Source organism: Pristiophorus japonicus, chromosome 1 (assembly GCF_044704955.1).
Source record: "Pristiophorus japonicus isolate sPriJap1 chromosome 1, sPriJap1.hap1, whole genome shotgun sequence".
Classification (NCBI taxonomy): domain Eukaryota; kingdom Metazoa; phylum Chordata; class Chondrichthyes; family Pristiophoridae; genus Pristiophorus; species Pristiophorus japonicus.
Window position 1 is genome coordinate 530,736,968 of NC_091977.1, and position 25,291 is coordinate 530,762,258.

Here is a 25,291-nt window from a genome sequence, read left to right on the forward strand (position 1 = left end):
GTCGGCCAATCAGTGGTTTTTGTAGGAGGGTCGCACACCTCGAAAAACTGTATAATTGTAATTGTAAAATCTCTGATCGGAGAAGGGTTCATCGGAACATGCTTGAATTAAAAACAGTTAAACTAAGTTTCGTCTGAGTGATTCCATGGTCGCTATAGGAGAGGGCAGGTGTTGATTCTTTATATCTGGGAGTCCACCTTCAGAAAGAGGTCTTCTTTTTACCCCAAGAGAAACACGGAGATAGAATTTTCATGAGCGTTCACCCAATTTCCCGCTGTTACTTCAACAGAAGATCGGCAGAAACTCCAGAGAAACAATTTCTCTGGAAAGAGGCCACTTGGCCTATCGTGCCTGTGCCGGTTCTTTGGAAGAGCTATCCAATGAGTCCCACTCCCCTGCTCTTTCGCCATAGCCCTGCATTTTTTCCCCTTTAAGTATTTATCCAATTACATTTTGAAAGTGACTATTGAATCTGCTTCCACCACCCTTTCAGGCAGTGAATTTCAGATTCGCTGTGGAAATTCTACTCCATGATTCTTTCTGCAATCTACTATCCCTAAACCTTTCAAAAACTCCAATGAGATGTAAGCCGAACCCGTTAAAGTGGGTTGAACTATTGTCAGTCAACAGAAACCTACAGAAAAACTGTTGTGTCTGTAAGCACTCTAGTAATGACTCCACGAGGTGAGGTATTGTATTTGAACTGTGGTGACCTTAGTCCATTTATTACAGCTCCTGAATGAGGGTACAGCATGGTGAGCTCCCTTTTATACCTGGTTACCTGTAGTGTACAGGAGTATGTGGCCCCCCTGTCCTCCTTTGAAGGCTGAAGTGTCTCCCTGCTGCCCTTCAGCGGTAGTGGGAGTCTGGTCATCCCAGGTCCTGTTGGGAAGGCTGGTGGGTGCTCGCCTCTTGCTCCCGGCACTGGCTCTGGTGGCCAGAGAGATAGAGCCGATCTGAGTGGTGGTGCCTTTGCCGTCCGCTGATCACTGGCCCTGCAGTGGGTATGCTCCGTGTGTGTGGCCACGCTCCCTGGGCCATCACATTGGTCCCGGAGGCGCAGGCTACATGATTGGGTAGCTCGCTGGACCTGGGTGCTTCCGACGGGAGTTGCCCTTGGTTTTGTCGGCATACATGTAGAACCCGGCATCGCACTTCATTTCTTCATTTGCTGTTATTATACATTGGCTCCAACCGCAATTGCCCGACTCGACACGGTTCGTTACATTTACATACTTGCATTTGTCAATTACATATTTTCCATGTGTATTAGCGGCATCGCTGTAAAAAGTTACATTTACATACTTGCATTTGTCAATTACATCTTTTACATGTGTATTACCGGCATCACTGTACAAAGAGTGGAACTGTTCCTTTAATTTCGATGGGTTGCCGGTCTCCTTTAAGAGAGCCTTGCAATCTTTACCCCAATCCGGTTCGCTGTTCGGCATCACGTGTTGCTCCCTCAACGCTGCCCCTCATGGTCTGGCCGTCGCCATCTTTACTTCAGGTGCTTCACCTCGTGGTGCGGGCGCCATCTTCTTTCTCTCCACGAGGTAGGCTGCGGTGATCCTTTTCTCCCCAGGTTCTGCCACGGAAGCAGGGAAATTATCTTCTGCGTCGATTTTCTTCCTCCGGAGTCCTGCCACTGGAGCCTGGAAGGTAAGGTCGGGTCGTTAGGGCTGGATCATCTCGCTGTTGGGTTGAACGGTCTTGGCGTCTCCACGCAGTCGAGTTGGGCGGTTGGTTTTTCAGATGTTGTGCTGGATCCAATTTTGGGGCCGTGAAGGACGTCGATTGCTGGGGCCTGGAGGTTTTCCCAGCTCCAACGGATTTGGTTCATCCATCTTCTTCCTAGCAGCGTTGGACCATCACCAGCAACGATCCACAAAGGTAACTTGTGCATTGCACCGCCATGGGACACCTGGACATCCACGCTGCCAACGACTGGGATGGTGTCGTTTGTGTCGGTGAGCAGCTTCACTTGGATCGGGATCAGTTTAGGTCGTTCGATTGCATTGTCCCAGAGTTTCTCAAAGGCCGCCTGATTCATCAGCGATTGGCTCGTCCCTGTGTCCACCTCCATTGAGACTGGAACACCGTTGATTTCAACTTCCATTTTCAACGGAGAGCTCTCGGTGGAGCAGGTAAACATTCCGTACACCTCTTCGTGGGGCTGAGCTGCCTCATGGACTCTCTTCATCATCGATGGAATCCGGATGATTAGCCAACTCTTCAGCGACTTGGTGAGTAAAATTTCTCTTGCACAGTCACTGTAGGTGGCCCTTCGTGTTACAGCCTTTATAAGTATAGTCTTTGTAGCGGCACTGGTGAGCCCTGTGATTTCCTCCACAGTGCCAGCATGGGGTTGGCCGGTTAGCCCATTGTGGCGGACTCAGGGTTGCGGGACTCGGGGTTCTGTTCTCTCTGCTCTGAGAGACTAGTTGCAGCACCTTGCCTCTAAAAGGCGGCAGTCGGTTCACAGTACTTGCCGGGTTAGAGTGCTGGGGGTGAGTCATCCATTTGGAATCTCAGGCCGAGGCCATGAACACTTGGCTCACGTTAATTGCCTTCTGTAGGGTGACTGTGGTGTCCGCAGAAAGCAGCCTATGGAGAAGGCCCTCGTGGCCGATTCCAATATCGAAGATGTCCCTCAGCACTTCGCTGAGGTGGTCGCCAAAAATCACACGGTGCAGCCAATCGTGTGAGGTCTGCAGCATATTTTGTGATTTCTTGGCCTTCGGGCCACCGGTGTGTGTAGAACCGGTGTCTGGCTGTGAGGATGCTCGCTTTAGGTTTGAGCTGTTCCTAAATGGGGTAGGCCATTTAGGACTGAGATGAGGAGAAACTTCTTCACTCAGAGAGTTGTTAACCTGTGGAATTCCCTGCCATAGAGAGTTGTTGATGCCAGTTCATTGGATATATTCAAGAGAGAGTTAGATATGGCCCTTATGGCTAAGAGGATCATGGGGTATGCAGAGAAAGCAGAAAAGGGTACTGAGGGAATGATCAGCCATGATCTTATTGAATGGCGGTGCAGGGTCAAAGGGCCGAATGGCCTACTCCTGCACCTATTTTCGATGTTTCTATGTATCATTGTTACGAGCTACGCTTATGTTTTGGTTGTTGTCTTCTCTGGGGCTAGCAAGTCCCTGATGAGACCATAGACGGTGGGTCCACAAATTCTGAGCAGGATAGCTCTGCGCTTATCAGCCAACGAGGTCGGTGTGTCTCCCGCCAGGTCGTTCACAATAAAGAAGTGTTCTCGCCTTTCCACAAAGGCCTCCCAATCTTCCCCATCGGCGAATTGTTGAAAGTTGCCAAGGTTAGCCATTTTTCGCATGGAAATTCGTAATCTCGTCGTCAGTTGTTGTGTCTGTAAGCACTCTAGTAATGGCTCCAAGAGGTAAGGTATTGTACTTGAACTATGGTGACCTTAGTCCATTTATTACAGCTCCTGAGTGAGGGTACAGCATGGTGAGCTCCCTTTTATAACTGTTTACCTGTCGTGTACAGGTAACCTTTCGGTCTCCACCAGTTGCACCCTCTGGTGGTACAAGCATAATGTATATAGTGTGAAGATACATCCAGCAGTGTATTCCATAAGCCTCTATTTCAAACTATCAAGTTAATCCTCAACTTCAACTCACATTTTCTTTTGCTTAATCCCTTGTTTCTCCTGTACCAGGATCCACATTATGAACACAATTTACAAATAAAAAAAGACTTAGATCATGTCTTTAATCCTTTTGCTTAACCGCTCCATATCTCAACAATCTGAAAATCATCGCTATTGTAACGGTGAGAATGTTTTCCATTTCTGACACCAATTATACTTGTGCCTTTTCGGAGGCCTGCTGCCAATGTTATGTGGACCCACACCCAATTCCAGGAACTAGGTTGATGCCTGCCAAAATAGTTTCATTCTGGACACTCAAGAGCTGACAGGAAAAGGAGACTTTTATCCTCAGGACAGTTGTAACTCACTGTATCACATGGTTCCCCCACCCCCCACTCCAACAGTTAAAGGTTAAAATGAATCTCAATTGCTTTGTTATACGATGGTATCGAACCAATGTCCCTTGATCAGTCTCAAAATATTACAGAACCTTGCATTAGAATGATTTCCAAACAGGTTGTCTATTAACTTTCATCAGAACTTAATAATCGTAACAAGTGGTTTGAAACGGGGAAGATTAGTGATCACTTTACACTGTAAATCGTAGCAAGTTACAATTCTGAGGCAACTCGTACATTTTACAACTCCACTGTAAAAGACGTACTACAGCAACCTGTCTACTTCAAGAGGCTTTTGTAGGTTCTCAAACACCCAACAGTTCGCCAAACTGTACTTTCCTTCAATTATTTCTGGATGTTCAAAAGATGGCAATGGTTTAAAGCAAGTCTTTAAGATAAAGATAAAGAAATAAAAATTTACCAAAGTAATCTGCATTATCTTAAACTCTACGCAGAACATTATGGTACATGTTTGAACAAAAAATTGGGTCTTCAAGGCTTTTGGACCATCAAGTCCTTCTCAATCAGTTCTTACCTATGTAATCATTGTACAGCTCACCACCCTGACAAACCATAAACCATCAAATCAGATACGTGATTTATTTAAAAACAAAATTGTACTGTTTTCTCATTCTTGAATAAGGGGTAAACCATCTAGGACCGAGATGAGGAGAAACTTCTTCATTCAGAGAATTGTGAACCTGTGGAATTCTCTACCACAGAAAGTTGTTGAGTCCAGTTCGCTGGATATATTCAAAAGGGAGTTAGATGTGGCCTTTACGGCTAAAGGGATCAGGGGGTATGGAGAGAAGACAGGAGTGGGGTACTGAAATTGAATGATCAGCCATGATCACATTGAATGGTGGTGCAGGCTCGAAGGGCCGAATGGCCTGCTCCTGCACCTATTTTCTCTGTTTCTATGTTTTCAATGCATTATTTTAACAAGTACTCCAGAAATTAAGAAAACAAAAGGCTTCGGTTTAACATTTAATTAAGCACACAAGATAGTTGGAAATGTAGAGAATTGAGTATTCTGTAACCACTCTTAGTAAACCAATTAAGAAGCTGAAAAGGAGAAGCACAACTTGCAACCAGCCCTGTTTGAAAACATTTATATTATGTGCGCAAATTTTTTTTTACTGCTTTCAAAAAAGTGAGTGAAAAATGGGAAACACAGCCTGTGTGGTTTTTTAAACTGTATTATAAAAACACTAATGGTCACAGTAAATCACTTACTCCATGCTGTATAACCATTAATGTTGGACAAAGTTTTAGTCAATAGTTTGGTTGTTACTGAATTTGTAATACCTTCTCCATAAATATTTCTTAATAGTACAAATTACTTTGTTTTATCACACTCCATAATTTATTTGAACAAACTATCTATTTTTGTGGACCTACACAGGCTATATATAAAGCAATAAACATGTATAACACAGTGCCATGTGAAGTTTCAGGAAATGCCATTATATTGAAAGGCCTTTATAGGGGCTAGCTATTAACTGTTGTAGACTTACAAAAAAAATAAGCCTCCCTTACATTCTCCCTTCCCTTCATTTTCTTCTAAAAAGCATTACAGTAGTAGTGATATTTAGCATTATATTCTATATGTTGGAATTGTAGTAGTTTATGGTTTGGGATTGTTTCCGATGCAGGGGGGAGGAACATAGGAACAGGAGGAGGCCATTTAACCACTCGTGCCTGTTCCGCCATTCAATCAAGGCTGATCTGCGACCTAACTCCCTATACACACCTTTGGCTTACAAAAATCTATCAATCTCAGCTTTAAAATTAACAGCTGATCCAGCAATAACTGCCATTTACAGAAGAGAGTTCCAAACTGCTGCCATCCTTTGTATGTAGAAGTGTTTCCTAATTTCACTCCTGAAAGGTCTGACTCTAATTTTTAGTCTATGCTCCCTAGTCCTAGACTCTCTAACCAGCAGAAATAGTTTCTCTCTATCTACCTCATCTGTTCCCCATAATATCTTGCAAACTTCGATCAAATCACCCCTTAACTGTCTAAATTCTAGGGCGTACAACCCTAATTTGTGTAATCTCTCCTCATAATTTAATCCTTGGAGTCCAGGTATCATTCTGTTAAACCTACAATGCACTCCCACCAAGACCAATATATCCTTCCTAAAGTGTGGTGCCCAGAATTGTTTACAGTACTCCAAGTGTGGTCTAACAAGGGCTTTGTATAACTGAAGCATGGCTTCTAACCCCTTGTATTCAAGTCCTCTAAATGTAAAGGACACAGTGGTGATTTTTCTGATTATTCACCAAGCCGCAAGGTTAGTGCTGTGGGTGAGAAAATAAAACAACACCAACAAAACATATAGTTAGTTACCTTTTCCAGGATTTCATTGCTCAGCATTTTATGTGAGCATGCAGAAATCAAGAGCAGGCAGCGGAAAGAGCATGCGGCAAACCAGTCCCACCCACCCTTTCCCTCAACGACTATCTGTCCCACCTGTGACAGAGACTGTGGTTCTCGTATTGGACTGTTCAGCCACCTGAGAACTCACTTTTAGAGTGGAAGCAAGTCTTCCTCGATTCCGAGGGACTGCGTCTGATGATGATGATTTTATGTGGTGCTTTCTCTTACTTCATGATTCCTTCCTTTCATTAACTTCTAAAGCTAATAATCAAAGCAACTGCAACCAGAAATCCTTTGGCTCCTGTTACACAGTCTACTTCTCTCAATTTAAAGTTTTATTATTAAAATTATCTGTTAATTTAATTATTTTTTTTTAAAAGCTGAACTCGGGTCGATTTTGACTGCCTTCGCCTGGCGTTAACTGGGCGTTAACAACCTCATAATGTGATTGGTATACCTACCGCTCGGTTAAGACCGGCGATGCACCCAGCTCCATTTTAAAAGTGTCCAAAGCACCCGACCATTTCAGGCGACAGACCCCTAGGACAATTGTCATTTTAGGTCAGAACAGGTTGACGCCTGCGCAGCAACTACTTCCGCGGGCGATGGAAACAAAGAGACACGCTAAAGGCAAGTGGCGACTCATTTCTGTGGGAGTCCCAGAAGAGCAGGAGTGCAAACATAAACTGAGCTGCTGCCACTCAGACCCACCCGTCCCACAGAGGAGAGATGAGGAGATTATTATTTTACGCAGCGAGTTGTTACGATCTAGAACTTACTGCCTGAAAGGATGATGGAAGCAGATTCAATATTAACTTGCAAAAGGGATAAATACATAAAGGGGGAAAACAAACTGCAGGGCTATGGGGAAAGAGCAGGGGAGTGTGAGTAATTGGATAGTTCTTTCAAAGAGCCGGCACAGACATGATGGGGCGAGTGGCCTCCTTCTGTATTGTGTCATTCCACGATTAAAGATAATCCTCATTTGCAGTGGAACATTTATGAATTTTTTTAAAATTCGCTCAAAAGTTAGGTAACAACTTCTGCGGCATTTAGAGCAGCTGCATAAAGTCTATTTTTTCCACTGGTGGTAAGGGCAAGGACAAGATCAGGGTTCTCTAATTGCTCGGGGAGTAGAGGAGGAAAAAGTTGCAAAGGTTAAGAAAATACACATTTTTTTTATTCGTTCATGGGATGTGGGCGTCGCTGGCAGGGTCAGCATTTATTGTCCATCCATAATTGCCTTCGAGAAAGTAGTGCTGTGCCGCCTTCTTGAATACAACTGAGAGGTTATTTCAGAGGGGCAGTTAAGAGTCAACCACATTGCTGTGGGTCTGGAGTCACATATAGGCCAGACCGGGTAAGGACTGCAGATTTCCTTCCCTAAAGGACATTAGTGAACCAGATGGGTTTTAATAGCAATCTGGTAGTTTCATGGTCACCATTCACATACTAGCGTTTTATTCCAGATTTATTTAATTGAATTTGGTCAAAATCCCAGCTGCTGTGCTGGAATTTGAACTCATTAGCCCAGACCTCTGGATGACTAGTCCAGTGGTAATTACCACAATGCTACCATACGCATATATTTATGCAACTTCTGTTGATGCAATCTGAGTTATGGCAATGAGAGAGAGAAAGTGGGTAACTTCCCAAGCTAAAGCATTCTAATCAACTAAAAGTCAGCAAGGAATAAGTACAATAGATTACATTTTGAATCAAATATTCTGAGCTGAACTACAGCTTAAGCTTAGTACAACTGCACAATATTGTGAATGCAATTTGATAACCTCAATCATCTAATTCCTGTTATTCATTATTTTAAACCCAACTATTAGCTAATATTTAGAAATAAGAAAACTATTTTTCTTTTCGACCACATACTTAATTATTCAGGAAATGAGCTCAACGCCCGATGCCATCATCCAGAATCAGAGTCCATAATGTGTCGCACATTGTTGTTCATGAAATCAGAGAGAAGCAATAAGTAAGGGAAATTCCTAACATACTCTGCAATTGCCTGAATAATTCCAGCTATCTGTTACACTGCACCAGAACTGAATGTGCTGGGGACTATATTGTTTAACCATTTCACTGTGGAATACGTAAACTTTGAGGGCTGGAAATTCGTCTCGGGCGGTGGCACAAAGTGGGTGGTATCAGATCGGCCGCACGTTACATTCAGCATCTGATATTCAGTCCATTGCAGTCAATGGAACTGAATGCCAGGCGCTGCATATACCAGGCAGCTGATCCGATACTGTCCATTTTGCGCCACCGCCTGCAATGTATGCACCTGTGAGTATGCTCACAGGTTTGTAGAATTGTTGCACCGTTTAATGTTCAAAAGTTTAGTTCAACTTTCGCTGTCTCCAGGCCAGATCCAAGACCACCCCAACCTCTGTCATCAAGCTACAGTACACGGACGACGTCTGCGTCTGCGCACATAGAGGCTGAACTCCAGGACATAGTCGACGTATTTACTGAGGCGTAAGAAAGAATGGGCCTTCTGCTAAACATCCGTAAGACAAAGGTCCTCCACCAGCCTGTCCTCACCGTACAGCACTGCCCCCAAGTCATCAAGATCCACGGCGCGGCCCTGGACACCGTGGACCATTTCCCATATCTCGGGAGCCTCCTATCAACAAGAGCAGGCATCAACGGCAAGATCCAACGCCGTCTCCAGAGCGCCAGTGCAGCCTTTGGCCGCCTGACGAAAAGAATGTTTGAAGACCAGGCCCTCAAAACTGCCACCAAGCTCATGGTCTACAGGGCTGTAGTAATATCTGCCCTCCTGTATGGCTCAGAGACATGGACCATGTACAGTAGACAACTCAAGTTGCTGAAGAAATATCACCAACAATGTCTCCGCAAGATCCTACAAATCCCCTGGGAGGACAGGCGCACCAACATCAGCGTCCTCATTCAGGCTAACATCCCCAGCATTGAAGCACTGACCACACTCGATCAGCTCTGCTGGGCAGGCCACATAGTTTGTATGCCAGACACAAGACTCCCAAAACAAGTGCTCTATTCGAATCTCCTTCACGGCAAATAAGCCAAAGGTGGGCAGCGGAAACGCTACAAGGACACCCTCAAAGCCTCCCTGATAAAGTGCGACAACCCCACTGACACTTGGGAGTCCCTGGCCCAAGACCGCCCTAAGTGGAGGAAGTGCATCCGAAAGGGCGCTGAGCACCTCGAGTCTCAACGCCGAGAACATGGAGAAATCAAGCGCAGGCAGCGGAAAGATCGTGCGGCAAACCAGTTCCATCCACCCCTTCCCTCAACGACTATCTGTCCCACCCGTGAGAGTCTGTGGCTCTCGTATTGGACTGTTCAGCCACCAAAGAACTCATTTCTGGAGTGGAAGCAAGTCTTTCTCGATTCCGAGGCACTGCCTATGATGATGATGATAATGTTCAAAAGTATTATTTGTTAATTTGTCCTGTGCCCCTTTAATAAGAGGGCACTTGGCTATATTAAAATAGTTGTAGAGCTGTTGCATTGTGAGTGGCTTAGCCAGTCATGTGATGTTCACAAGACTCAAAACCCCAGTCAATTGAGTCTAGATCATCCACGATGAGGTATGCAGTTGTTAACCTAGTGGATGAACTGGTAATGTGTAGATTTGTTAATAAACCAACTAGTTCTTCATAGCAATGTGTTGCTATGAATTCTTAAGCGAAGAACCCATGAAGCAAATACATTGCACAAGGCTTTAATGCTTTGTTAACAAGTGAGAGGCATTAAAATTTCTGTTGGTCCACTAGAGTGATCATACACAATTGGATTGCTTTAGTTTAGCTCCAAAATTCCAGAGCATCACTACACATGTGCACCATCTTTTATTGGGTTCCAAGATCCAGAAGAACTGGAGTATACCAAGCTTATTTCTCGGACTAATAGAAGATGCAGCAGTATGTATAGAATATACAACACTGTATTGGTCCACTGTTTTCTGCAATCAACAGAATGCAATCTCACAGGCTTGGATAGATCTTCGAGGCAATACAGTGGGAGCTGTTTCACATTAAGTAGTTCTACGCCGGAATTATCATGCCTTGAACATATGAAATAACAAGGTGCTTAATACAGTGTCTACAACATCCTAATTCAACTATCGTGTAGATGAATGGAACGCAACATTACGATGTGAGAGTATTTTCCAGTAAATGAAAACTGTTCACAGATCGTACCCCATGTTGGCTCCAGTCACAAAGAAACATGATGCTGAGCTCAAAGCTCTGTCAGGCATCAATAGTTATCAAGCAGACATCTTGGTCAAATCTTGCATTTGGAGTGTTTCTTCAATTAACATTATTCACAAGGGATTTATTTTTTTTTTTAGCTTTAATGCTTTATAATTATGACCGATTGAAGATTGGTGTTAAAAAAGTTATATGTTTCCCACGTGAAAACAAGGGGAGGGTTGCATGGGTTGGGGAATCAGTGTTGCCGCACTTATTTACATACTCCCTTTTATTTGTTATCCAGCTACTTAAATTACTGTTTCTTTGGCAAAGTTTTGCATTCACCAGTGCTGGAAAAATGGAATACTTTTCTTTTTTGGTCACTAAGTTTATGCACCATGAAGTGCCCTGACAATGTGCCTTGATCCCAGCATCAGAACAGCATCCCCTCTGCTACACTAGTGTGATTTTTTTCTTACTTTCTGTATCGCATCCTGGTTACCTCACTGCGTTATTTCATCATCATCAACAACAACAACTTGTATTTATATCGCACCTTTAACATAGTAAAACGTCCAAAGGCGCTTCACAAAAGTGATTATCAAACAAAATTTAACACCCGAGTCACATATGGAGATACGGGGCAGATGACCCAAAGCTTGGTCAAAAAGGTAGGTTTTAAGGAGCGTCTTAAAGAAGGTGAGAGAGGTAGAGAGACGCAGAGGTTTAGGGAGGGAATTCCAGTGGTTAAGGCCGCCAACGGTTGGGTGATTAAATTAAGGGATGTACTAAAGCGTTCTAACACAGCCTGGACAGGTGAAAGGTCAGTGTCAAATCTGGCAAATTTAATTGAAAAAAATCATTGTTATGTTTACCCTGACCACTTTCCATTAAATATATAGGTATTGGTTGTCCTCATTCTTTGAAGCCTCCATAGTTGTCATTGAAAAATAGAGGGAGGGTGGGGGGGTGAGGGAAGAGAGAGGGAGCGAGAGGGGAGGGGAAGAAAGATTATCCAAATTAATTCTCCAAATTGGGTCTGTACTATAGATTGACCTTCACTGCAATGAGATTGTTCGAAATCATTTTACTGAAAACTGAAAAAAGCAAAGGAAGCTTTCCATCGCTCGGGCGAGCAGCATGGAGTGGTCCTGAATCACCCCGAATGGTGAAACGTAGGCCCAGAATTTCCTGGTGCTGGGCATCTCGTGACGTGCCCCGTTGGTTAAATGTTTTCCCCACCCTTCAGATGGAAGAGTTTTTTGCACCAGAAATTGCTGGAAATGTGAGGTAAATGGGGCATCTGTGACCTTAGTTTTACTACATTAAGGTGCTATATAAATAAAAGTTATTATTATTATTTAGTGAATGACAGGACCGGAGGTCGATCTCCTTAACGAATTAGATTTAAGGATTGAGAAAGAAACAGGAAAATCAGATACATAAATAGGATGAATTAGAATCAAATTAGGTTCAGAAAGATAAATAAAGACAGTGAAAGAAAGCTTGGATTCAGAGAGAGAAAATAAGTGACAGAAAGGGAAAAGTAAAAACACATTTTTTTTTGTATAAAATTTTAAAAATCTCAAAAAAAACAAAAACAATTTACTACCTGCAGGAATGAGACTCCAATTTTTCCCTTTCAATTGTTCCCTTTCTGGATTGGAGCGGTTGAGTGACATTGCAGGAACATAAATCTCGTCAGTAAAAGGGTCCTTATGCTGTAAAATACCTGACTTAGCTTTCTGCAGTGAGTTTAATTCGTAACGAGTGCACAAATGCAGCAATTTCTTGAAACTCACGCAAAGAATGAAGGCGAAATCCCGTTTTCATGAGGCTAATGGCAGGCCAGCAGCTTGTGGCAATTTACAACTCACCAGGTATCCCTTCCTCGCCACAAATTGCTAAGTTATTTACACACTAATAATGGCATGCGCCATTAAACTCACAGTTATTTTTCCAAAAAATTGCCATTTTATTGGGCAACTTCCTATTTGACACTCAATCCAAAAGAAACATAGGGGTCAAGTTTCGGCTTGAGTTGCTCCTGTTTTTTTTTTTAAAAAGAGTAACTGATTTAGAATGGAGTATCCTAGAAATTGCAATTCTCGGCATTTAGTTTGCTCCAGTCATGTCAGTTAGAACAGTTTCATTTTGGAACAGATTTTTTTTTTTCAAAAGGAGGCGTGTCCGTCCACTTACGCCTGTTTTGAAAGTTTAGGCAGTGAAAACTTATTCCAAACTAACTTAGAATGGAGTAAGTATAGATTTTTGTATGCTCAGAAAAACCTTGTCTACACTTAGAAAATCAGGTGTGAGGAAGAGAGATGGGAGGGGGTGGTGGAGAGAAGTTTACAAACATGAAACACATCACTTTTACAAATAAAGAGCCATCATCAATAATACGTGATAAATAATTCAATCAACCAACCAATAAATCAATCAGAAAAAATTAAAAATTAAAATTTTTTTTAAATCAATAAATAAAAAAATTACATTTCTACTCACCGACGGCAGCACCGGGGAGCCCTCCAACAGCGTGCTGGGACGGGACGGGCCCCCCCCGCAGTGTCTCTCTCTCTCTCTTTCTGTCTGTCAGTGTCTATGTGTTTCTGACAGCGAGGGGGGGGGGGTAGGGGGAGGGGGAGGGAGGGAGAGGAGAGTGGCGGGAAGGAGGGGGAGAGGGGAGGGAGGGAGGGAGGGGACAGGGAGGGAGGGAGGGGAGAGGGAGGGGAGGGAGAGAGGGGAAGAGGAGAGGGAGGGAGGGGAGGAGGAGAGGAGGAGAGGGAGGGAGGGGAGGAGGAGAGGGAGGGAGGGGAGGAGGAGAGGGAGGGAGGGGAGGGAGAGGGAGAGAGGGGAAGAGGAGAGGGAGGGAGGGGAGGAGGAGAGGAGGAGAGGGAGGGAGGGGAGGAGGAGAGGAGGAGAGGGAGGGAGGGGAGGAGGAGAGGGAGGGAGGGGAGGAGGAGAGGGAGGGAGGGGAGAGGGAGAGGAGAGGGAGGGAACTGAACGGGCCAGGCCGACGAGAAGAAGCCGGGCTGACTTCGGGTGGGGCCCGCCCCCAGCAAGCTGCCAGGTGGGCAGGCCCCACCGAAGGAAGAAGGAGCAGACCGGACCTGAAGGGGGTGGGGGGGGGGAGGGGGGAACCGGAGCGGAGCGGGAGCTGGGGGGAAGCGGCAGGCAGCGGAGCGGGAGCTGGGAGAGCAGATGGTAACAGAGCGGGAGCAGGGGGAGCGGATGGCAGCGGAGCGGGAGCTGGATGGGTGGCGGGGGGGGGGGGGGGCGGATGGCAGCGGATGGCAGCGGAGCGGGAGCTGGCGGGGGTTGGAGGCGTGAGAGAGCCAGAGGGAGCATGAGCTGAACGGGGGGGGGGGGGGGGGGGGGAGCCGGAGCCACAGCCAGAGCAGGAACCCGAGGAGGGAGGTCCGATCTTCGCCACCCCAGTGAGCCCATTCGGCCAGGGCTAGGGGTGTCGTGCTTCGGGCCCTTCCCACACAGTTTCGGGCGCCTGGAGCTACTGCACATGTGCGCACACTGTAGCGCGCATGTGCAGAGGTCCCGGCACTGTTTTCAGCGCAGGGAGCTGGCTCCGCCTCCCCACAGCTCGTGCTGCGCAGCGCCAAAGGCCTGGATCGACCCGAGGGAGTGGAGAATACCGAGGTAAGTTTTCGGCACAGTTTTGAGTGCGGAAATCAGGCGTGGGTCGCGGGGCTGCACCGTTCTAGGCGCAGCCCGAAACTTGACCCCATAGCTACTAAACTTGATCATCACCAGCTTTGAGCATTCCGACATACACAATGGGAACTGAACGAGTAATTTGACTAGATATACTGAGCACAGCAAGACAGCAAACTTTCAATGTACTCTATTTTACCAAAAGCTTCCGTAATATGAGCAGTTAAGTGAACCATTTAGTGCTGAAACTGTGCAAATTCCCTTGAATTAGTAGAAGCTTCAGGGACAGATGAAAATCCAAAGTTATTTAAAGTTGACTTGGTAAGAGTACTGTGATGCTACAATCGAGTGCAGATACATTTTCAATTACAAAATTAACATTTAGAGGTTAGCCAAGTTTTTAAACGCTGTCAGGGTCTTGGAAGAGAGAACTGTGCGACATCAGATTTGATGCACGGTTGTTCTTCATGTTAAAAGATGCCTCAGATTTTGTTTTTTATCATGTCATGTAACATGTAAAAAAAACAAGAATGCCGTTTTAATTAATTACATCACCCGAGATTCTAATGGCAAAAGATTCAGAATTTAAAATATGCTTATGAGTTCTGAAAATATAGCCGAATAAAATTAAAATCCCTTGCATTTATTTTACACAGCAAATTTGCAACAAAGGAAATGATCGAAAGTGTTCAAAAATAATTTTCAATACGTTCCACTAATCTCGGAAACAGTCTAAAACACTCCATTATTTAGTGTGTCTTGTGGCAGAATGCAACATAGTGTCCTCAGATTTTTACAATTAAAATCAATGCAAAGGGATTTTTTTTTGGAGATAACAAAGAATTTCAGGTTTGGCAGAAGATTTCCACCACTGTCTGGAATGCGCTCGATTAATGAGAACTTAAGTCCACATTATTTAAATCTGAAATCTCTTTAATGTTGCAGCCCACATCTATAAACATATTGTGTGAAGTTTTGATAAACTCTTGAACAAGCAGCTCCAGTGGACACTTTCAAAGCTGCTGCACATTAATTCTGCTACATAATACTTTTTGAAACTGCACATCTGCAACTGATTTTACTCCATCAGTTTTAAGATGCACTTTAGACTGCAGTTACTAAATTTTTTTTGGAAGAGTCTAAATTACAAAAAAAACTTGAGAGCACATCAAAGCGGTCAACTAATCTTTCTCCCCGATCTTGGTCACCAAACTCAATAGAGAGAGCTAAGATGTTTAATGGAAGAAGGATTCTCCTATAAAAGTACAGGACAAATTAACTTAAAGCCAGTCGTTTCTCATTTTCCCCACAATAAATCAATTAGCTGCACCAACACCAACCTGAGGGTTCGAGCATTTTATCTCCAGAGACTCCAGGTCCACGTGGAGACAGACGACAAATGAATGTCTGGTTTCGGGGCCACAGGCTTGCAGCCTGTGCGAAGTGACGGCCAGAGTCGACGTACAGCCCAAGGGTTCCACGAGGTTACATGCCTTCAGCTGTCCGAGCAGAGTATACACGCTGAACTGGCCGAGGCTGATAGTCCAGGGGAAAGCATCACCTGAGAAATAAGAGGGAAAAAAAGATGTTGATCTATTAAGTAATCATTTCAAGAAGTGTTCCCCACGCCGCCTCATACTTACCAGATTATTTCCACAATAATGCATAGCAGACAGATATCATTTAAAATGCAGCTTTAACAGCACAGATCACAGACAAAGTGTACAAGATAAACATTTGCTATTCCGAATATTGCCAGCTCTTTGAATAGCTCTTTCAAAGAGCTGGCACAGACACAATGGGCCGAATGGCCTTCTTCATTGCTGTATGATTCTGAGATGCATGTGTTACTTTCCTCTAAAATAAGTGGCACACTCTCATCTTTTAAGATTTCTCATTTTTTCGTGCAGCTTATTCTTGGCAATCCTGTGAGAAGCAGTATATTTCCAGACCGGCGACAATGGTGGTACGAAACCAGCTGGAAGAAGGTCTGATCGTGCACCAGGAAACAACTCCCTCACATTTCCCTTCCTGATTTTGTAGCTGAGCACCTGTGCTCCACCTGATGCCTCTCCAAAGTGGGAGACCAGATATGAAAATGAGTATGTGGGGGAAGCACAGGTCCCAAACCATGTTCTCGTGCTTCATGGTGTAACAGCCTGCTCTTGCAATGTGCTGTGCCATGATACAATTCTCTGTAAGGGAAGAAAGAAGAAGGAAGATGGAGGAGAAGGAAGGAAAAGGAAGAAGAGGAGGAAGAAAGTAGTAACAACAACTGTACAGGTATTTATATAGCGCCTTTAACATAGTGAAACATCCCAAGGAAGGGAGGGGAGGAGAGGAAGGAAGGAAAGGGAGGAAGTGAGGGGGGGGGGTTGGAGGAGGGAGGAAGGGAGGGGAGAGAGGGGGAGAAGGGAGGGATGGGAGAGAGGGGGAGAAGGGAGGGAGGGGAGAGAGGGGGAGAAGGGGAGAAGGGAGGGAGGAGAGAGAGGGGGAGAAGGGAGGGAGGGGAGAGAGGGGGAGAAGGGAGGGAGGGGAGAGAGGGGGAGAAGGGAGGGAGGGGAGAGAGGGGGAGAAGGGAGGGAGGGGAGAGAGGGGGAGAAGGGAGGGAGGGGAGAGAGGGGGAGAAGGGAGGGAGGGGAGAGAGGGGGAGAAGGGAGGGAGGGGAGAGAGGGGGAGAAGGGAGGGAGGGGAGAGAGGGGAGAAGGGAGGGGAGAGAGGGGAGAAGGGAGGGGAGAGAGGGGAGAGAGGGGAGAGAGGGGAAGAAGGGAGGGAGGGGAAGAAGGGAGGGAGGGGAAGAAGGGAGGGAGGGGAAGAAGGGAGGGAGGGGAAGAAGGGAGGGAGGGGAAGAAGGGAGGGAGGGGAAGGGGAGGGGAGGAAGGGAGGGAGGGGAGGAAGGGAGGGAGGGGAGGAAGGGAGGGAGGGGAGGGGGGGAGGGAAGGAAGGGGAGGGGAGGAAGGGGAGAGAGAGTGGGGAGGAGAGGGAGGAAGGGAAGGAAGGGAAGGGAAGGGAAGGGAGGGAAGGGAAGGGAAGGGAGGGAAGGAAGGGAGGGGAAGGGAAGAAGACTTGCATTTGTATAGCACCTTTCATGACTTCAGGAAATCCCAAAGCACTTTACACTTCAAAAAGTAATTCATTGGCTGTCGTCACAATTGTAATGTTGGAAGATTTTTTAAATGTAGGTAATAATTTAATTAAAGGAGCTACTATTATCTATGAACACATCTGAGATTTCACGAAGTGCTTAAAAATCCCACAATGTTCCTAATACGGACAAAATGCACCACACTGCATTTGTTTTACAAGTTAAAGCATCAGTTAGAAACAAAGCAGTCAAAGGACTGAATGGGTTTGACTACATCCAGCATGATGTTTACGGAAATTTCACTAATTTAAGGTAGGAAGAGTCGAACTGCAGTCATTACATTGAAACCAAGGAGGGAGGAACAACAACAACACCAACTTGCACTTATATAGCACCTTTAACATAGAAAGACATCCCAAGTGCTTCAGAGACTTTTAAGAAAAAAATGGATGGCAAGCCAAAGAAGGAAATATGACGAGAGGTGGCCAAAACCTTTGTCGAAGATATATTGTTTGAAGAGGGTCAAACTAAAAGAGGGAGGCAAGAGGCAGAGTCGTTTAGGGAAGGGATTCCAGAGCACAGTTTTCGGCGACTCTAGGCACAGTTGCTTGCATTGGGGCAAAGGGAGGAGGGATGCACAAGAGGCCGGAGGCAAAGAAAGAGATTTGGGGAGGGCTAAACCCTGGGGAAATGTAAACGAGAAGAGAATTTTAAATTGGAGTCAGGTGGGACCGGAACCAATTTAGATCAGCAAGAATTGGAGGGGTGCGAGCAGGATTTGGTGATGGATATGTTACAGGCAGCAAAGCCTTAGATAAGCTGATGTTTTCATAGTGTGAAGGATGGGACGGCAGCCAGAAGAGCATTTTTGTACGACAATACATTAGGCAGTATCAGGATACTCCGTCCAGCTTGGATAAAGGGATTGTTAACAACACAAACATGACTTGGAAATTACAGAGAAAGCATTATATTTTATTATAGGGAAGAATAAGTGCCCCAACAGTTCACTGGATGTCAAGTGTGATCAATTATGTCTCTATTGCCCATTTCAGGTGAAGACAGGTGTCTCGGAGCACTCTGCAGCACAGCAGACAATAAGTGGACATCGGGACAAGGATAAGAAGAGGCAAAAGCACAAATCAAAGAGGAGGCTCCTTGGGAGGCTTTTAAATGCAGAGTGGAAGGTGACAAGGCAGAGAAGCTGAACCGGGAAGTTCCTAAAAGGTGGACGCATAGCAGCTCAAGGAACAGCCACCAATGGTGGAGAAAGGAATAGCAATAAGGCTGGTGTTGGGGCAGTAGACGGTGAACATAACATACAAACATAAGAAATAGGAGCAGGAGTAGGCCATATGGCTCCCTGAGCCTGCTCTGCTATTCAATAAGATCAAGGCTGTTCCAATCTTGGCCTCAACTCCACTTTCCTGCTTATTCCCCATAACCCTCGACTCCCCGAAGGTTCAGGAGGGGGCATCACAAAATTGCTCTACAATGACAGAAATTCTAATGCAGGGGAAAAACCTGAAATTGCCCGTAGGCTGAGCGGCCCCCGGCCTGCGAGCACCATCGGAGCAGGCCGGGGAGCGGAAGCAACAGCGTGGCGGCATACCACTCCAGGGAGCAGCACGTGCTGGAGCAGGAGAGCAACGAAGAGGGACGTCACCAAGATCCAGGTGATTGGAGCATGAGCAGGAGCGGCGAGAGATTGCAGAGGGACGTGATTGGGGCCCAGGAGAGGCATGAGTTTGGGGCCAGGGGGCCAGGGGCCCAGGGGCAGCACAGGCCAGCCCACACTGTGATATATGTGCGCACTCGGTCCATGCAGCAGAGCTGGTCTCCAGCCGTCTTGGTTAATCCTTGCCACTGGACCAAGACCTAGCTCTGTCAAGCCCGTGTGGTGGCTGGTGTTCAAGATTTAGTTCGGGACCTGGAATATTAGGTCCTTCATTGAAACACCTGTGAACTCATCCCTTTTTGGCTTGGAAGCAAGTCATCCTCGCTTCGAACACCTGCCTATGACTGATAACTGAGTTGTTATTCCTTCCATGGCCTTATCGCTCTCTTGTCTCCTCCAGCCATAAATCCCTTTTCAGGGTAGATGCTGAGAGGATGTTTCCCCTCGTGGGGGAATCTAGAACTAGGAGGCATAATTTCTTCTCTGAGGGTCGTGAATCTTTGGAATTCTCTACCCCAGAGAGCTGTGGAGTCTGGGTCATTGAATATATTCAAGGCCGAGAGAGGCACATTCTTGAACGATCATCATCATAGATACCGATGCGTGGATTTTTTAAACGTGTGGTGACCGTTGCACACGTTGCACAGGAGAGGCGTGAGTCTGGGGCCCTCACCTCTTCTGGGCCTCAGACTCACACCTCTCCTGGGCCCCAGTCGACAAACTCTTGCCACTCCTTCGCCCCTCCTGCTTGCCTGCTCACACTGCAATCAGCAACCTGACGAGCAATTATATAGCATCTAGCAATTATACAACAACTAGCAATTATATAATGTAAAGAAACATTCCAAGGCACTTAAAAAAAAAATAGGTACAAGGAAAATGGATATTGAGGCAGAAAGAGAGAAATTAGGAGGGGTACGGAGAATCAAATTCTTAACTGTGTGGATCTAATGGAGTTTGGCAAAAATAGGAGTGATGGAGATCATATGATAAACGCTACATGTGGTGTAGTACTTAGAGATAGAGACCAGGAAAATTCCTGGTCTCTGCTGAATCAACTCCCAACTAGAGGTTTAATGAACAAGTGCAATTGGTCTCTGTGTAAGCAGCTCTATAGATAAAGGGGGTTGTGGTAAAGGAAGCCAATGTTCCTCCTCCTGATTTGCTGGCCAGTATGAGCAGCAGTAACGGTTTTTCAATTAGCCTCAGTAATGATAGAACAGGTGGGCAGTAAAAATCAACGAGACCCCCCCATGCTTGACCACTCTCCAGTGACCCTGCTAAAAGGTGTATGTATGAGGAAAATCTGGAACTGTCTTTACCCCCCCCCCAAAAGTTGTTTAAACTGGGGGGGGGTCAAATGACAATTTCAAGACTGAGATTAATAGATTTTAGTTAGGCAAGAGTATCAAGAGAGATGGAACCAAGGTGGGTAAATGCAATTAAGATAGATAGACCATGATCTAACTGAATGGTTCATCAGGCTCGAGGGGCTGAATGGCCGACTCCTAGAACATAACATAAGAAATAGGAGCAGGAGTAAGCCATGCGGTCCCTCGAGCCTGCTCCGCCATTCAATAAGATGATGGCTGATCTTCGACCTCAACTCCACTTCCCCGCCCGATCCCCAAAGTTCCTCGATTCTCCATGAGTCCAAAAATTTATCTAACTCATTCTTTAATATACTCAACGGCTCAGCATCCACAGCCCTCTGGGGTAGAGATTTCCAAAGATTCACAACCCTCTGAGTGAAGAAATTTCTCCTCATCTCAGTCTCGAATGGTCGACCCCTTCTCCTGAGTCTATGCTCCCGAGTTCTAGACTCTCCAGCCAGGGGAAACAACCTCGCACAGCATCAACCCTGTCAATCCCCCTCAGAATCGTATAAGTTTCTATGTTAGTATATTTATGACAAGAAATGATTGTGAAACACAGAAGTAATAGGTGGAGACTCCCGACAGTTACACAACCTTTAGAAGACGGAATAAAGGAGACAATGTAAAGCACGGTATTATACGTATATAGCCTTGTTCATGCAGCAGTCTTCAGTAACCACAACTGCTGCACAAATTCCAGCAGATTACTTTTATGGTGTGGTAAGGTTGGACATTAGCACATTTGTTTTTATCAAACATCTCTTGGGTATTATTTCACATTTCTTTGTTTCGGGGCCAATTAAATTTGTAATCTGCAATTAATTTCCAACATAGCACAATAATTAAATCACAAAATTATTTGGGGAATAAAGCATGATATCTATCAATAATCTTGGACATGTTAATTAAATGGCATTTTGCCTGTCTTTAGTAATACCAGAAGGAAAGGCCTTTGGGAGCCATTAAAGATATTTTTTCTCATAAGTTCAACATTTATATCACCTATTATACATGGCAAGCTAAATACACATTTCAAAATGCTTTGATTGAACTAAGAAAACACAATTTTTAAAATATTATATTTAACAAATGTGATGGACCAGATCTTGCTGGAATGGTGTACCTCGCGCGTGTGCCGTTAGTTAAGACTTTATTCTGCACCCTTCAGCTCAAAAATCTTCTGCACCCTAAATTCCGAGAAGTTAGGGAAGCCAAGAAGTTATGCTAAACCTATATAAAACACGAGTTCCGCCCCAGCTGGAATATTATAGAATCATACAATCATAGAATGGTTACAGCACGGAAGAACGCCATTCAGCCTGTCGAGCCCGTGCCGACTCTCAGCCAGTCCCAATCCCCCGCCCTTTCCCCGTAGCCCTGTAATTTGTTTTCCTTCAGATACTTATCCAACTCCCTTTTAAAAGATAAAATTGAGTCTTCCTCCACCACCCTTTCGGCAGTACATTCTAGATCTTCACCACTCACTGTGCAAAAATGTTTTTTCTTACGTTGCCTTTGGTTCTTTTGCCAATCACCTTAAATCTGTGTCCTCTGATTCTCGACCCTTCCGCCAATGGGGGCAGTTTTTCTCTGTCTACCCTGTCCAGACCCCTCATGATTTTGAACACCTCTATCAAATCTCCTCTCAATCTTCTCTGCTCCAAGGAGAACCACCCCAGCTTCTCTAGTCTACCAACGTAACTGAAGTCCCTCATTCCTGGAATCATTCTTGTAAATCTTTTCTGCACATTCTCCAAGGCCTTCACATCCTTCCTAAAGTGCGGTGCCCAGAATTGGATACAATACTGCAGTTAAGGCCGAACCAGTGCTTTTTACATGTTCATCATAATTTCCAACTTTTGAAGCCCAGGATCCCATAATCCTTTTTAACTGTTTTCACAACTGGCCCTGTGACCTTCAACGATTTATGCACACATATCCCCCAGGTCTCTCTGTGCATTTTGTGTCCAATTCTAGGTATCACACTTCAGGAAAGATATGAAAGCTTTGGAGAGGGTGCAGATGAGATTTACAGGGTTGAAGAGATTGGATAAGCTGGGGTTCTTCTCCGTAGAGCACAGAAGGTTAAGTGGAGATTTGTTAGTGTTTAAAGTCATAAAGGGTTCAGATAGATTGAATAAAGAGAAACTGAGGGGACACAGATATAGGGTGATTGGCAAAACAACCAGAGGTTACATGAGAAAAAACTTTTTTACGCAACGGTTGTTAAGGATTTGGAATGTGCTGCCTGATAGGGCGATGGATACAGATTCATAATAGAACATTATTGGCCTAACATTGCCCAGGCCGTTTCTTCAGCACGCTGACCTGAAGCGCGGCAACTTTGCGCGCTGGAAAGGGCGCCAAAAAAAAGGGGCCCCATCCTGGCCACTCTTCAGAGTCCCCGGAGTCGTAGCGTGGTGTGCAATTGAAGGGGAGGGGGCGGAGCAACAGATCAGCGCAGAAAGCACTGCCGGCATCTGCGTGCATGCTCAGTGAGAGCTGCGCGCATGCTCCTGCCCTCCCAGCGCGTCCTGTGGACTGTGAGCAGGACCCGAGCATGGTGGAGAGAGGTGTACCGATGGATGTGGTGTATTTAGATTTCCAAAAGGCATTCGATAAGGTGCCCACAAAAGGTTACTGCAGAAGATAAAGGTACGCGGAGTCAGAGGAAATGTATTAGCATGGATCGAGAATTGGCTGGCTAACAGAAAGCAGAGAGTCGGGATAAATGGGTCCTTTTCGGGTTGGAAATCGGTGGTTAGTGGTATGCCACAGGGATCGGTGCTGGGACCACAACTGTTTACAATATACATAGATGACCTGGAAGAGGGGACAGAGTGTAGTGTAACAAAATTTGCAGATGACACAAAAATTAGTGGGAAAGCGGGTTGTGTAGAGGACACAGAGAGGCTGCAAAGAGATTTAGATAGGTTAAGCGAATAGGCTAAGGTTTGGCAGATGGAATACAATGTCGGAAAGTGTGAGGTCATCCACCTTGGGGAAAAAAAAAACAGTAAAAAGGAATATTATTTGAATGGGGAGAAATTACAACATGCTGCGGTGCAGAGGGACCTGGGGGTCCTTGTGCATGAATCCCAAAAAGTTAGTTGCAGGTGCAGCAGGTAATCAGGAAGGCAAATGGAATGTTGGCCTTCATTGCGAGAGGAATGGAGTACAAAAGCAGGGAGGTCCTGCTGCAACTGTACAGGGTATTGGTGAGACCGCACCTGGAGTACTGCGTGCCGTTTTGGTCACCTTACTTAAGGAAGGATATACTAGCTTTGGAGGGGGTACAGAGACGATTCACTATGCTGATTCCGGAGATGAGGGGGTTACCTTATGATGATAGATTGAGTAGACTGGGTCTTTACTCGTTGGAGTTCAGAAGGATGAGAGGTGATCTTATAGAAACATTTAAAATAATGAAAGGAATAGACAAGATAGAGGCAGAGAGGTTGTTTCCACTGATTGGGGAGACTAGAACTAGGGGGCACAGCCTCAAAATACGGGGGAGCCAATTTAAGACCGAGTTGAGAAGGAATTTCTTCTCCCAGAGGGGTGTGGAATCTGTGGAATTCTCTGCCCAAGGAAGCAGTTAAGGTTAGCTCATTCAAGTCACAGATAGATAGATTTTTAACCAATAAGGCAATTAAGGGTTATGGGGAGCGGGCGGGTAAGTGGAGCTGAGTCCACGGCCAGATCAGCCATAATCTTGTTGAATGACGGAGCAGGCTCAAGGGGCCAGATGGCCTACTCCTGTTCCTAATTCAGATGTATGCTCTTATGTTCTTCTGTTCCCGGGCGAGGTAGCACTTCAATTCCATTTCTTATTGAGTGGTTGTGTGTGCTTGAGAGTTTTGATTGGGGAGGGGGGGGGGGGGGAAGAGGAGAGTTTTGGGGTGGGAAGAGGGAGGGGAGAGGAGGAGAGATGGGGGTGGGGGGGGGGGGAGAGAAAGAGTGTATTGGGCGGGGAGCAGGAATGTTTTTTTTGGGAGGGGGCGAGGAGGGGAGAGGAGGAGAGTTGCCGGGGGGGGGGAGGAGGAGAGAAAGAGTGTATGGGGCAGGTGTGGGGGGGGGGGGGGGAAGGGGGGAGAAAGAGTATTTTGTATACCAGCATCTCTCTCTCTCTGGCTACCCCCCACCCACCGGCGACATCTCGGACAGCAGCTCGTATTTCTCCGGTAGGATTAACTTCATTTTTACATTTTTATTAGTATTTTTTAATTGTTTGAGCTTTCCTTTGCAATGTTTGGTGCTTGGTTCTTGAGGTCCACTCCAGTTCCCTTCCCTCCCCTATCCCTGCCCTAATGTCTGCCAAATGTGCATTGCTTTTTCTTCACTGCCCGCAAGGTTTTTCCAGAGCTGCCCACATACGCTGACCAAAGTAGATTTGGAGTAAGTTTTTGCTGGCCAAAGGGGCATAAATGGCCAAAACTGGCATAAGTGTCTGGGAACGCCCCCTTTTGAAAAAAAAAACTGACCTAAAAAAAAATCGTACCTGTACTCTGGAGCAAATTTGGAGGTGGGGGGGGGGGGGCGGAAATGGCATTTTTTAAACTTACGCCAGAAAAAACTTAATCCGAAAAAATTGATGAAAGTCATGGCCACAGTTGTCGAGGGCCGCGTCGTGGATCTTGAAGCCTGGGGAGTAGTGCTATGCGGCAAGGACAGGCAGGTGGAGGATCTTTGTCTTACGGATGTTTAGCATAAGGTCTATGCTTTCATATGCATCAGTAAATACATTGACTATATACTGGAGTTCAGCTTCAGAATGTGCGCAGACGCAGGAGTCGGCCGCGTACTGTAGCTCAACGACAGAGGTTAGGGTGATCTTGGACCTGGCCTGGAGGCGGCGTAGGTTAAACAGCTTCCCACTGATTCTGT

At 45.6% G+C, this 25,291-nt stretch overlaps 1 protein-coding gene across 4 annotated transcripts in view; it reads right to left on the reverse strand.

The window, feature by feature from the left end:
* The window catches only part of LOC139277917 (intermembrane lipid transfer protein VPS13B-like), a 1,209,249-nt gene that overhangs the window by 462,803 nt on the left and 721,155 nt on the right, over positions 1-25,291 (reverse strand). For all 4 annotated transcript variants that reach the window (XM_070896555.1, XM_070896554.1, XM_070896561.1 and 1 more), the window contains exon 24: positions 15,606-15,826. In XM_070896555.1, coding sequence (XP_070752656.1) covers positions 15,606-15,826 — 221 coding nt within the window. The remainder of the gene's footprint in view (positions 1-15,605; positions 15,827-25,291) is intronic.